General features: G+C 43.3%; 1 protein-coding gene across 2 annotated transcripts in view; it reads left to right on the top strand.

Annotated features, from left to right (window-relative positions):
* Positions 1-13,925, top strand: part of PTPN9 (protein tyrosine phosphatase non-receptor type 9) — a 103,262-nt gene that overhangs the window by 35,552 nt on the left and 53,785 nt on the right. For both annotated transcript variants that reach the window (XM_053595995.1, XM_053595996.1), the window contains exon 2: positions 11,918-12,061. In XM_053595995.1, the coding sequence (XP_053451970.1) occupies positions 11,918-12,061 (144 nt within the window). The remainder of the gene's footprint in view (positions 1-11,917; positions 12,062-13,925) is intronic.

The following is a 13,925-nucleotide window of genomic DNA, read 5'->3' as shown; positions in this document are numbered from 1 at the left end:
AAAAAGCAAATGGTAATAAATAAATAAATAAATAAATAAATAAAAAGCTAATGGTGTCTGTCTGGTGGTCCAGCACCAGTAGTATCCACTATAGCTTCAAAACCTAGTCAGTCAATTATAGCGGATGTATATTGCATGCAGTTGGATGACATGATGAAGTGATTACATGATGAGGATACTTTCAATTAAGCAGCAAAGATTGGTCAATAGAGACAGGCAATCCACTAGCACAGGGGTCCTCAAACTGAGGCCTGTGGGCCACATGAGGCGGTATGATTGTATTTGTTCCCGTTTTGTTTTTTTACTTCAAAATAAGATATGTGCAGTGTGCATAGGAATTTGTTCATAGTTGTTTTTTTTAAACTATAGTCTGGCCCTCCAAGGGTCTGAGGGACAGTGAATTGACCCCCTGTTTAAAAAGTTTGAGGACTCCTGCTCTTGCAAGACAACTCTTTTTTTTTTTTTTTTTTTTGTGGTTTTTGGCCGGGGCTGGGTTTGAACCTGCCACCTCCGGCATATGGGACCGGCGCCCTACTCCTTGAGCCACAGGCACCGCCGCAAGACAACTCTTAACTACGTGTCTGTTGCACATATAATGCTGCTACACCTACAGAGACTCGACTTGAAACTTGCTGTCATCCACTGTATTCACCAGACTTTACAGCAAATGACTACCACTTCTTCCAGGCTTTGAACCAGTTCTTGCAAGAAAAATATTCAATTCTTAATAAGTTGTGGAAAACACCTGTTGCAATTTTATTGCTGCTTGCTCTCGAGGCTTCTTCACTGTTGGCATAATAAACAAGCTACTGTTAAGATGGCAACTGTGTTGACAGTTTAGGCTCTTTGATTAATTGTACTGCTTCCTATTTGAGATATAGTAAATTAAACTTTTAATTCAAAATCGGACATTTTATATTTAATGACCCAAAGGTGATCTTTACCAAATTAAGGTAGTTCCCTCTATTCCTAGTTTGTTAAGTTAATTTTTTTAAATTCTAAATGAGTGTTGAATTTTTTTTTTTTTTTTGGAGACAGAGACAGAGTCTCATTTTGTTGCCCTGGGTAGAATGCTGTGGCATCATAGCTCACAACAATCTCAAATTCTTGGGCTCCAGTGATTCTCTTGCCTCAGCCTCTCGAATAGCTGGGACTACAGGACCCGACACAACACCTGGCTATTTTTTTTTTTTTTTGTAGAGACAGAGTTTCACTTTATGGGCCTCGGTAGAGTGCCGTGGCCTCACACAGCTCACAGCAACCTCCAACTCCTGGGCTTAAGCGATTCTCTTGCCTCAGCCTCCCGAGTAGCTGGGACTACAGGCGCCCGCCACAACGCCCGGCTATTTTTTGGTTGCAGTTTGGCCGGGGCCGGGTTTGAACCCGCCACCCTCGGTATATGGGGCCGGCGCCCTACCGACTGAGCCACAGGCGCCGCCCACACCTGGCTATTTTTAGAGATGAGGTCTCATTCTGGCTCAGGCTGATCTCAGACTTAACTAATCCACTTGCCTCAGTCTCCCAGAGTGCTAGGATTATAGGTATGAGCCACCATGCCTGGCCCCAAGTTTAATTTTTTTTTTTTTTGCAACAGAACCTCAAGCTGCCACCCTGGGTAGAGTGCTGTGGCATCACAGCTCACAGCAACCTCCAAATCCTGGGCTCAAGTGATTCTTCTGTCTCCGCCTCCCAAGTAGCTGGAACTACAGGCGCCTGCTACAGTGACGGCTATTTTTTGGTTGCAGCCATCATTGTTGTTTGGCAGGTCTGGGCTGGATTCGAACCCGCCAGCTCAGGTGTATGTGGCTGGCACCTTAGCCGCTTGAGCCACAGGCGCCGAGCCCCCAAGTTTAATTGTTAAATCATTAAAAACATGAAAGTAGCTGTGTAGGATTTAATGGCATTATGGGTGACCTTTTCCTTTTTTGCAAATTTTATTTATTTACATTGTTTTGTAACATGATAAAATCAGAAATTTACTTAAAAGTTTTCCCTTTCCAAGTGCAATAAAACTATTTAAGAAAGCATCTTCTCTTTAAAATCAGATTTTAGGAAAAGTCAGTATTTTCTGATACAATGAAAATATTTGCGATAAATCAGTTCATATTAATTCAAAGAGACTAGGATTATTTCCATGTTTGTTGGTTTAGTAACAAAGCTAAGGGAAAAATTGTAGTTTTAGTTTTGAAATTCAACAAACCTTTTCTTGCTGCCTTATAACAAGCTAATGTGTCTTTGCTTAGATTCTATAGTAGATTGATGGGGACAAAATGGATTAATATACACAACAAGGCAAAAATTCACAAGGAAGGAAAGGGGAAAACAGGCATGAGGGAAAGGTAGTTAACTAATAAATCTGCCAGTGAACTAATGGAGATACAGCATATTTGCTGAAATACAGAGGTAAATTCAAATTTGGTAAAAGCCAGACATTGACTCTTCAGTTGAATTGCTTTCCTTCCTTTGGTATTCAGCATGGGATAACTGACTGCATTTTTTGCATGGTGTTTGTCCTGCACAGATACCTTTATTATAATGAATAGTAGTTCCTGGGGCGGCGCCTGTGGCTCAGTGAGCAGGGCGCCGGCCCCATATACTGAGGGTGGCGGGTTCAAACCCAGCCCTGGCCAAAACTGCAACAACAACAACAAAAAAAATAATGAATAGTAGTTCCTCATCAGTTTCTTTTCTTTTTCTTTTTTTTTTTTTTTTTGAGACAGAGCCTCAAGCTATGGCCCTGGGTAGAGTACTGTGGCATCACAGCTCACAGCAGCCTCAAACTCAGGGCTCAAGCCATTCTCCTGCCTCAGCCTTCCAAGCAGCTGGGACTACAGGCACCCGCCACAACGCCCGGCTATTTTTTTGGTTGCAGCTGTCATTGTTGTTTGACAGGCCCAGGCTGGATTTGAACCTGCCAGCTCAGGTGTATGTGGCTGGCGCCTTAGCCACTTGAGCCACAGGCGCCGAACCTCCTCATCAGTTTCATGCTATTAAAAGGAACTTGTGCTCAGGATGGCAGTGTTAATCCTTGGTGCTGCCAGAGTAGTCTGAAAGTGGGACAAAAAGATTTAATGATGGGAGTTAAAGCTTAAATACTTCTGGACCCAGCTTCTTCAGTATCACTGCAGACCTGTGAATGAGGAGGAATTTCTTCTTTAGGGACTGTTTTTTCTTTCAGTTAAATACACACTGGAAGTTTCTAACTTAAATTTATGCTTTTGGATAAAATGGATTAGAGAAATTCAATGGGTATAGGCTAAAGAGAAACAACGGAGTTCACGTGATTCTAAGAAACCCTATCTCTGTTGAAAGAAGTTTTACTTTGAAATGACTAGAGTAAAGAAAAAAGAAAATGGATATTTATCCATTCAGAGACTACTGCATGCTAACAGTACAGTAGGGGATGCTTTTCCATCCGTAATCTCATTCAATCCTCATCTTTCCTGATGAGGAAATTAAAGCTGAGAGTGGTTAAATGACTTGCATAAATAATATGCAGCAGTGAGTAAGAAGATGGATTGATTCTTCGTGACTCCCAAACCCACACTGGACTTACTCCTTGGTGGTTGGGTGGCTGACGTATCAGAAGACAGAAATTTTCTATTTATTTCAAGAACTGGTTTCTTACAGGTTTGGCTTTTCACTCAAATCCTTTGTTTACAAGAATATATGATTTAAAGTACTACCTGTGGAATTAAGGATACCAGCACATTTTTCTTAACCTTGGGAGTGGCTAGTACCTTGCCCAAAGCTGACCTCAAAATTGTAACTGCTCTTGGGAATTTGCTGTAACATGAAGGCATATTGTTGGTTTTTTTTTTTTTTTTTTTTTTTTTGTAGAGACAGAGTCTCACTTTATGGCCCTCGGTAGAGTGCCGTGGCCTCACACAGCTCACAGCAACCTCCAACTCCTGGGCTTAAGCGATTCGCTTGCCTCAGCCTCCCGAGTAGCTGGGACTAAGGCGCCCGCCACAACGCCTGGCTATTTTTTGGTTGCAGTTCAGCCGGGGCCAGGTTTGAACCTGCCACCCTCGGTATATGGGGCCGGCGCCGCCCCATATTGTTGGTTTTATTCTGCCTGATACCATTATTTCAACACCAGTGAATGGTGTCCACAGTGTACCCCGCTTAACTGGCAGATTTCTCACCTGTTTTATAGCAAGTCCTTTAGTGTCTTTATCTTTATGGCCATAAGAAACAAGAAATTAAATTTGTTTTTATTTATTTAAGAAATGATTGAGAGAAATATATAATTACAGTAAGCCTTTTGACTGTGCTAGAATAAATCTTACCTTTATCTAAAAAGCTGGTTGAGGAGGGTTATAGGTGGCAATGTTAGTGTTCTTGTATATCAATTCCTTTCCCAAAGGAAGACCAAAGCTGTTTGAATTGTAGTCACTTCTTAGCTTCTAGGTATCGATAATTTGTGGTTATTCATAAGTCTAGACTGATTCAAATGACTTACCTTGGGGGCAGCGCCTGCGCTCTGTGGGTAGGGCACCGGGTTCAAACCTGGCCCCCGCCAAACTGCAACAAAAAAATAACCAGGCATTGTGGCGGGCACCTGTAGTCCCAGCTACTTAGGCAAGAGAATTGCCTAAGCCCAGGAGTTGGAAGTTGCTGTGAGCTGTGTTACGCCATGGCACTCTACCAAGGGCGATAAAGTGAGACTCTGTCTCTACAAAAACAAAAACAAAAAACAACAAACATGACTTACCTTGAGTTGAAATGTTTTCTAAGTTGTCATCGATCCTTTGGTTCATCCTTTCTTCTTACTGGGAAATATACTGAATGTTAATTTTAAGAATTTCAATTATCCCTTCTGAAGAGTCTCTTGCTTATTAAAGTTAGTGGGACTTGCTTTTTTAGTAACCAGCAGGGCCACACATTAGTCTGTATTCAGTGGTTATACTGAATCCATGTGTAAACAGAGGAAGAAATCTGATTAACTGTTGACTATTCTTTCTGACTTCTTCAGAGGTTTGTTTCTTTGGGGGATGCAAGAGCATGAATCTGAGGCTTAACAGAGCAGGTGATATGTGTATGTATTTGTATCTGTAAATAGCACATCACTGTTTACAGTACACTGGACTCTTCATACAAGGCCTGTGGAGGCCAAACTAGGAGGAATTGTTCCCGTGCTTACAGTCAAGAATAACATCCTGACCAGTAGGGGGGCAGAGGTCAGTTCATAGCAAGGGCTTTGGGGAGCTACAGGACATCACGAACCTTAGAGAGGGTGGCGCTTGTGGCTCAGTGAGTAGGGTGCTGGCCCCATATACCAAGAGTGGTGGGTTCGAGCCCGGCCTTGGCCAAACTACAACAAAAAATAGCAGGTGTTGTGGCGGGCGCCTGTAGTCCCAGCTACTTGGGAGGCTGAGGCAAGAGAATTGGCTAAGCCTAAGAGCTAGAGGTTTCTGTGAGCTGTTACACCACGGCACTCTACTGAGGGTGACAAAGTGAGACTCTGTCTCTAAAATAAACCCAAAAACCTTAGAGGAAGTAAATTTAATGAAAAGGAAAGCACCGTTTCATGCTTGCCTTGCCTTCAGTATGTCTGGTCATTCTTTGGCCTAGTGCACATTAAGAACCCAAAACAGACTACGGTCTGACACTATTTATTTTAGTTATTGCATGGTAGTAAACTGTAAACAGTTGTAGAATTTCTAGTAAGACTCTTTACAAGAGTATGGGTAAGTGTTCTTTATCTTTTACCTGCTCTGTTCTGCTGTGAAACTAGAATATATAGGATGCCAAAAAATACTGCTGATGAAAGTTTTGAGATACATAAAAATCAAGAAATGTAAAATCCACACAGATGGAAACAAATTGAAGCCCTCTCATCAACACCAATAAGCCAAGCGATTTGAAACCTACTAGGTGAATTCATAGGTTAATCAGAAAGGATGCTGTCAACTGTGTTTCTTCGAAGTGATACAATGGGCCATAACTCAGTCTGTCTCAAAACTTTCATAATGACCTATGTTATGTATATATACTTTAAGAAAGGAAAAGTCTGGGGGCGGTGCCTGTGGCTCAGTGAGTAGGGCGCCGGCCCCATATGCCGAGGGTGGCGGGTTCAAACCCGGCCCCGGCCAAACTGCAACAACAACAAAAAAAAAAAAAAAAAAAAAAAAGAAAGGAAAAGTCTGTATTAAAATAATACTCAGTATATACTGATAACATTTGTTATTGTGTATATTTTATCTTGTATCTCTTGTAATTGTAGAAGTCAAATGTGACTTGAATATTACAATTTTAACAGTTTTTCTTTTCTTAAAAGTGTATACTTTTTTTTTTTTTTAATTTGCACCCTTTCTAGATTAATGGCTGGAGCTCCAGCAGCTTTCTTTCTTTCTTTTTTTTTTTTTTTTCAGAGACATAGTCTTATGTTAGCGCCCTCGGTAGAGGCCTGTGGCATCACAGCTCACAGCAACCTCCAACTCCTGGGCTTAGGTGATTCTCTTGCCTGAGCCTCCGGAGCAGCTGGGACTACAGGCGCCCACCACAATGCCCAGCTATTTTTTGTTGCAGTTTGGCCGGGGCCAGGTTTGAACCCACCACCCTCGGTATATGGGGCCGGCGCCCTACCCAATGAGCCACAGGCGCCACCCTCCAGCAGCTTTCCTAAATCCTAAGATGACTTTAAGGATGGAAGCCATGGTCTTGGAATGCTAGAGAAAGTGATAAGCGATTGAGATCAGATATTTTATGAAGTTGTCATGGCAGCTGTTTAGAAAATGTTTTATGAAAGAATAAACTCCTATACATTGACCCCATGCCCCCCAAAAAGGGAAGGAATGATGCACAATGAAGGAAGTGTTGAAACCTGTGTGGCATGGCTGGGCATGGTGGCTCACGCCTGTAATCCTAGCACTGTGGGAGACTCAGGCAGGTGGACTGTCTGAGCTCACAAGTTGGAGACCAGCCTGACCGAGTGCCAGACCCCATCTCTAAAAAACAACCCGGTGCTGTGGCGGGCGCCTGTAGTCCTAGCTATTAGGGAGGCCGAGATAAGTGAATCGCTTGAGCCCAAGAGTTTGAGGTTGCTGTGAGCTATGACACTATGGCACTCTACTGAGGGCGACAAAGTGAGACTATGTCTAAAAAAAAAAAAAAAGGGGGTGGCGCCTGTGGCTCAGTTGGTAAGGTGCCGGCCCCATATACCGACGGTGGCGGGTTCAAACCCAGCCCCAGCCAAACTGCAACCAAAAAATAGCTGGGCGCTGTGGCGGGCGCCTGTAGTCCCAGCTGCTCGGGAGGCTGAGGCAAGAGAATCGCTTAAGCCCAGGAGTTGGAGGTTGCTGTGAGCTGTGTAAGGCCACGGCACTCTACCAAGGGCCATAAAGTGAGACTCTGTCTCTACAAAAAAAAAAAAAAGAAAGAAAGAAACCTGTGCGTCGTTCTCTTATTAGGGTAGTTTATTTATGAAAAATGAAAAGCCTTTTTTTTTTTTTTTTAAAGACAGAGTCTCACTTTAACATCCTTGGTAGAGTACGGTGGTATCATAGCTCACAGCAACCTAAAACTCTTGGGCTCAAGAGATCTTCTTGCCTCAGCCTCCCTAGTAGCTGGAACTACAGGTGCCCCCCACAACGCGCGACTATTTTTAGAAATGAGGTCTTGCTTTTTGTGCTCAGGCTGGTCTTTTTTTTTTTTTTTTTTTTTGAGACAGAGTCTCAAGCCATTGCCCTGGGTAGAGTGCCATGGCATCACAGCAATCTCCAACTCCTGGGCTTAAGCGATTCTCTTGCCTCAGCCTCCCAAGTAGCTAGGAGTACAGGCATCTGCCACAACGCCTGTCTATTTTTTGGTTATAGTTGTCATTGTTGTTTGGCAAGCCCGGCTGGATTCGAACCCGCCAGCTCCTGCGTATGTGGCTGGTGCCCTAGCTGCCTGAGCTTTAGGCGCCAAGCCCTCAGGCTGGTCTTGAACTCCTGAGCTCAGGCAGTCCACCCACCTCAGCCTCCCAGAGTGCTAGGATTATAGGCGTGCGCCACCTCGCCCGGTTTTGAAAAGCCATTTTAACAGAGGGGTATGTTATGAGTTCGTATCACTTTCCTGTCATTTAGATTTCTCCTGCCTGTACACTGATTTATCTGTTTATGAGATTGTATACATAGTTAAGAAGTGGGTAAAGTATAAGGACAGAAAGTCATCCTAGAAAATGTGCTACATATTGCATTCCTGAATATCATTACTGTCACCTCCAAAGCACTGTCCTTGACCATTTGTTGACCATATTCTGATGTTTTATTCTATAGACAACATCAGAGAAGCCCATTGGAGGCCTGGCTTTAAAAGATAATACTTTAATTGGAAAATAAGTACCATTTACAAAGTCTCCTGGGTACTTTCCTGACTGTGGGTGGAGTTTTATTTATGGGACCTTTCTTTGCCCACTTCTTTTCCCTTCTGTCTTTCCTAATTCTGATGCTGGCCACTCGCTCCACAGAGGCAACTTAATTTTCTTGGGGGCCTTCTAAGTTTTGTCTTCTTTGGGACTCCTTTCTTTGGTATGGCTTCAGTTGGTTCTGGGCCAAAGTGATCTGAAAGCTTTTTGTATACATCTTTATTTTTTGACTCTTTTCATGCACTTTGCCTGATTGATTTTACTGGTTTTTGTCTTTTCCAGTGGTGTAAATTATATTGCCTCTGTCGCAGGTCCACCTTAGGCTATTTCGACTTTTCCCTGGTGTGGAAAATATCTGTCTTGTCCTAGAAATTGAGGGATGAATCAAGGTGTTCTGTTATGAGGTATTGGTGACTTTCCTACAATTCTAGTTTACTAGTTGTTTAAATAGTATGTAGCAATTTGGATTGTACTTTTGAGGTAGGACTTTTTGCCAAGACTCTGAAGTAGGTCATTGCTGTTATCCTTTCTCCTCTTATTTTTCAGTTGAAGGATTAGTGAAGAGGGAGAATTATCTTGTCCATGGTCACATAGTAAGTTGTATTGTACCTTTTGAAACAAACCTCATTTTGTATTCCTTGTACTTCTTAGTAAGAATTATATAATTTAGCTTAGCAAATTATAGGTGCTTAATAAATCTGAATAAATAAATCTTAATTGTGGGTTGATCAGGAATAGGGGTATTGTTAAAATTCAGAATTCTTAGCTGGGTGAGTATGATCATGACTGTAATCCCAACACTTTGTGAAGCTGAGGCAGGAGGATTGCTTGAGGCCAGGAGTCAAAGTCACAGTGAGCTGTAATCACATCAGTGTGATTCAGCCATGGTAACATAAAGAGTGTCTCTCTCTCATTGAGACAGTCTCATTCTGTTGCCCAGGGTACAGTGCTGCGGTGGCAGCCTAGCTCACAGGAACCTCAAACTCCTGCGTGCATGTAATCCTCCTGCCTCAGCCCCCTGAGTAGTTGGGACTATAGGTGGCCACCATGACATCCAGCTAATTTTTCTATTTTTGGTAGTGATGGAGTCTCTTGCTTAGGCTAGTCTCTAACTCCTGAGTTCAGGGATCCTCCAGACTCAGTCTTTCAGAGTGCTAGGATTACAGGCATAAGTCACTCACTCACCTGGCCAAGATCTTTTCTTTTCTTTTCTTTCTTTCTTTTTTTTTTGAGACAGAGTCTCACTATGTCACCCTTGGTAGAGTGGCCGTAGCAACACAGCTCGTAGCAACTTCAATCTCTTAGGCTTAAGTGATTCTCTTGCCCTGGCCTCCCAAGTAGCTGGGACTACAGGCGCCCACCACAATGCCCGGCTAACCAAGATCTTGTCTCTAAAAAAATATTGAGAATTCTCATCAGGTTGATCATATTGTGAACCAACAGCTGGGAAAAGTTTCTAAATGGAAGGAATAGCATAGCCATACAGAAGACTTAGCAATTCAGAGTGCATGCAAAAAATCTCAATTCAAATCATTGAAAGAAACAGAAGGGTAGTTTGGCTACAGAGGAAATTGGTTATAATGTGAGGAGAAATAAGGCAAGAGAACATAAAAACATGAGTTAGTCAAGAGGTAGGAACAGTTCTGCAAAAAGACATCTTGTTACCTGGGGGTCAGACAGTAAAAATGAAAATTTCTCACCCTTCCCCCAAACCACTATCCAGAAGGTCTACTAAAGACTCTGGGCACTAGTGTCTGCTTTTTGGGCAGCCATGTAAAGCATGAAGAAGTCCTGTGGGGTCAGTCAGCACAAAGAACACTAGGCTAACAAATTAGCCTTTTGATTTGTTAAATTCTTCCTAACAGTTTTGCTATTCTTAAATAGTTCTGCTAATTCCAAAGCCCAAACCATTTTCTAATTGTTTTGCTGTGTCCAGTTGGCTTATGAGACCAAGGCAGCAGCTGATACTGTTATATTACACTGTGCATTATGCAATAATCCTTCAGAGGGTCCAGCCCCCTAAAAACAACAATAACAAAACAACCATAAATAATTCTATTTTTATGCATTGGAGGCAGTAATTTACATCTTATTTGGGAGCCATGGTTTCAGCTTCATTCTTTCTTTCTTTCTTTAGAGACAGAGTCTCACTTTATTGCCCTCCATAGAGTGCTATGGCGTCACAGCTCACAGCAACCTTCTCCTGGGCTTAGGCAATTCTCTTGCCTCAGCCTCCCGAGTAGCTGGGACTACAGGTGCCCGCCACAACACCCAGCTATTTTTTTGTTGAAGTTTGGCCAGGGCCAGGTTTGAAGCAACCTGCCAACCTCAGTATATGAGGCTGGTGCCCTATTCACTGAGCCAGAGGCACTGCCCCATTATTTCTTTTTTACTTTTGAGAGTCTCACTCTCTTGCCCAGGCTAGAGTGCGATGGTGTCAATCTAGCTCACAGCAACCTTAAACTCCTGGGTTCAAGTGATCCTCCTGCCTCAATCTTTCTAGTAACTGGGACTCACTACAACACCAGGCTAATTTTTCCATTTTTAGTAGAGATGTGGTTCCACTTTTGCTTAGGCTAGTCTCAAACTCCTGAACTTCAGTAATCCTAGCCTCCCAGAGTGTTAGGATTACAGGTGTGAGCCATCATGTTTGCCTTTTTTTTTTTTTTTTGAGACAGAGTCTCACCAGTTGCCCAGGCTAGATTGCTGTGATGTCATCGTAGCTCCCTGCTACCTTAAACTCCTGGGCTGAAGTGATTCTCCTGCTTCAGACTCATGAGTAGCAGGACTCTACCTGGTTAATTGTTCTATATTTAGTAGATACGGGGTCTCTTACTTGCTCAGGCTTATCTCAAACTCTTGACCTCAAGTGATCCTCCAGCCTTGGTCTCCCAAAGTGCTAGGATTATAGATGTGAGCCATTATGCTTGCTGAGTTATAAATTTTATTATTTTTGGTTTCAGATGAGTTTTTTTTTAATGTGTAATTTTGCTCATTTATTTAATTAATTAATTTTTTTTTTTTTTTTTTTTTTTTGCAGTTTTTGGCTGGGGCTGGGCTTGAACCCGCCACCTCCGGCATATGGGACCGGTGCCCTACTCCTTTGAGCCACAGGTGCCGCCCTCAGATGAGTTTTTTTTTTTCAGATGAGTTTTTTATCTTTTTAAAATTTTTATCATTTTTTATTCTGTATAGTAAAATTTTTTTTTTTAAGACAGAGTCTCAAGCGGTTGCTCTGGGTAGAGTGATGTTCTGTCATAGCTTACAGCAACCTCCAACTCTTGGGCTCAAGCGATCGTCTTGTCTCAGTTTTTCTATTTTTAGTAGAGATGAGCTCTTGCTCTTGCTCAGGCTGATCTCGAACCTGTGAGCTCAAGCAATCCATCTGCATTGGCCTCCCAGAGTGCTAGGATTAGAGTCATGAGCCACTGCGCCCAGACCTGTGTAGTAAACTTTTGATTTGGACTTGCCTTGGGAAAGGATGATAATTTTTGATTGCTTAGATTTTGGTCCCATAAATATGTTTTCCTTTTACTAATTATTCTTGCTTTCTTTGTCAAACAGGCCACCAAGCAGTTTCTTGAAGAGATTAACAAGTGGACAGTGCAGTACAATGTTTCTCCACTCTCTTGGAACGTGGCTGTCAAGTTCCTCATGGCCAGGAAGTTTGATGTGCTCCGCGCCGTAGAGTTATTCCACTCCTACCGAGTATGTTGCACAGGGTTGGACCAGACCTGTGGTAGTTGGGCTAAGTGTTGCTATTCTCTCTGCCATGTTTGACACACTTATTGGTTATCTAATGTTCTCCACTTCAGTAAAAAATGGATCAATATCCATGTACTCATTTGAGAGCTGATGCCAGGCAGGGCAGTTCCTGGAAGGCACCCCTTATGTGCCTAAGTTTTGATTGTAGACCAGCATGCCACTTCTAATAATTGAGACTGAGGAAATAGTCTGACAACATCCTGGTTGCAGGTTAGTAGGTTACCTTTTCTAGAGTCCTAGCTTCCGTCACTGACCTCTGGTCACATGCCTCCTTTACTAACCTAGTTTTCAGTATTTCGGAGGTTTTAGAAACTTGGCATTCAGATAAATGCTGAGCTTACTGGACAGTTCAGGAAGGGAAAAGAACAACTGTATTAGCTAAGTCCATTATCTTTTATTTAAATTTTGAGACAGAGCCTCACTATGTTGCCTTTGGTAGAGTGCTATGGCGTCATAGCTCACAGCAACCTCGAAATCTTGGGCTTAGGGTGGCCCCTGTGGCTCAAAGGGGTAGAGCGCCAGTCCCATATGCCAGAGGTGGCGGGTTCAAACCCAGCCCCGGCCAGAAACTGCAAAAAAAAAAAAAGAAAAGGGTGGCGCCTGTGGCTCAGTGAGTAGGGCACCGGCCCCATAGACCAAGGGTGGCGGGTTCAAACCCAGCCCCAGCTGAACTGCAACCAAAAAATAGCCGGGCATTGTGGCGGGCGCCTGTAGTCCCAGCTGCTCGGGAGGATGAGGCAGGAGAATCGCGAAAGCCCAAGAGCTGAAGGTTGCTATGAGTGCTGTGACGTCGTGGCACTCTACCAAGGGTGGTAAAGTGAGACTCTGTCTCTACAAAAAAAAAAAAAAAAAAGAAAAGAAAAGAAATCTTGGGCTTAAGTGATTCTCTTGCCTCAGCCTCCCAAGTAGCTGGGACTATAGGTGTCTGCCACAATGCCCAGCTATTTTTTTGCTGCAATTGTCATTGTTATTTAGCTGGCCCCAGGCCGGATTAGAACCCACCAGCCTGGGTGTATGTGGCTGGGTGTTCTACCCACTGAGCTACAGGTACCACCTAAGTCCATTATCTTAATAGTACTTTAATGTTACTGTAAGGTACTTGATAGTACCTTAATTACTTAATGTAATATAGCTATTTATTTATTATTTACTTATTTTGCGGTTTTTGGCTGGGGCTGGGTTTGAACCCACCACCTCTGGTATATGGGGCCAGCGCCCTACTCCTTGAACCACATGAGCCACCCTTTCTCTCTCTTTTTTTTTTTTTTTTTTTTGTTGAGACAGAGTCCCACCCTGTGCCCCTGAGCAGAGTGCAGTGGTGTGGTAGCTCACTGCAACCTCAGACTCAGGCTGGGGGCATCCCATGGCCTTAGCTTCCGGAAGCCGTTGGGATTACAGGTGCATGCCGTGGCACCTGGCTGGGTTTTTCCATTTTTTTCATGAGTCGGGGTCTCACTCTTGCTCAAGCGAGTCTTGAACTCCTGGGCTCAAGCAATTCTCCCTCCTCAGCATCCCATAGTACTGGGAGTCAGCCAGGCGTGAGTCACTGCACCTGGCTCCAGCCTTTTTTTTTTTTTTTTTTGAGACAGAGTCTCACTATGTCACCCTCAGTAGAGTGCTGTGGTGTCACAGCTCACAGCAACCTCCAACTCCTGGGCTTAAGCAATTCTCTTGCCTCAGCCTCCCAAGTAGCTGGGACTATAGGCACCTGCCACAACGCCTGGCTATTTTTTTTTTGTTGTTCTAGTTGTCAACAACAAAACACCCATCAGGCCCAGTGTATGTGGCTTACATCCTAACCACTGAG

This window comes from Nycticebus coucang, chromosome 6, assembly GCF_027406575.1.
Source record: "Nycticebus coucang isolate mNycCou1 chromosome 6, mNycCou1.pri, whole genome shotgun sequence".
NCBI classification, from domain to species: Eukaryota; Metazoa; Chordata; class Mammalia; order Primates; family Lorisidae; genus Nycticebus; species Nycticebus coucang.
Note: the sequence above shows the minus strand (reverse complement) of the source record. Positions and strands in the feature narration are given on the sequence as shown.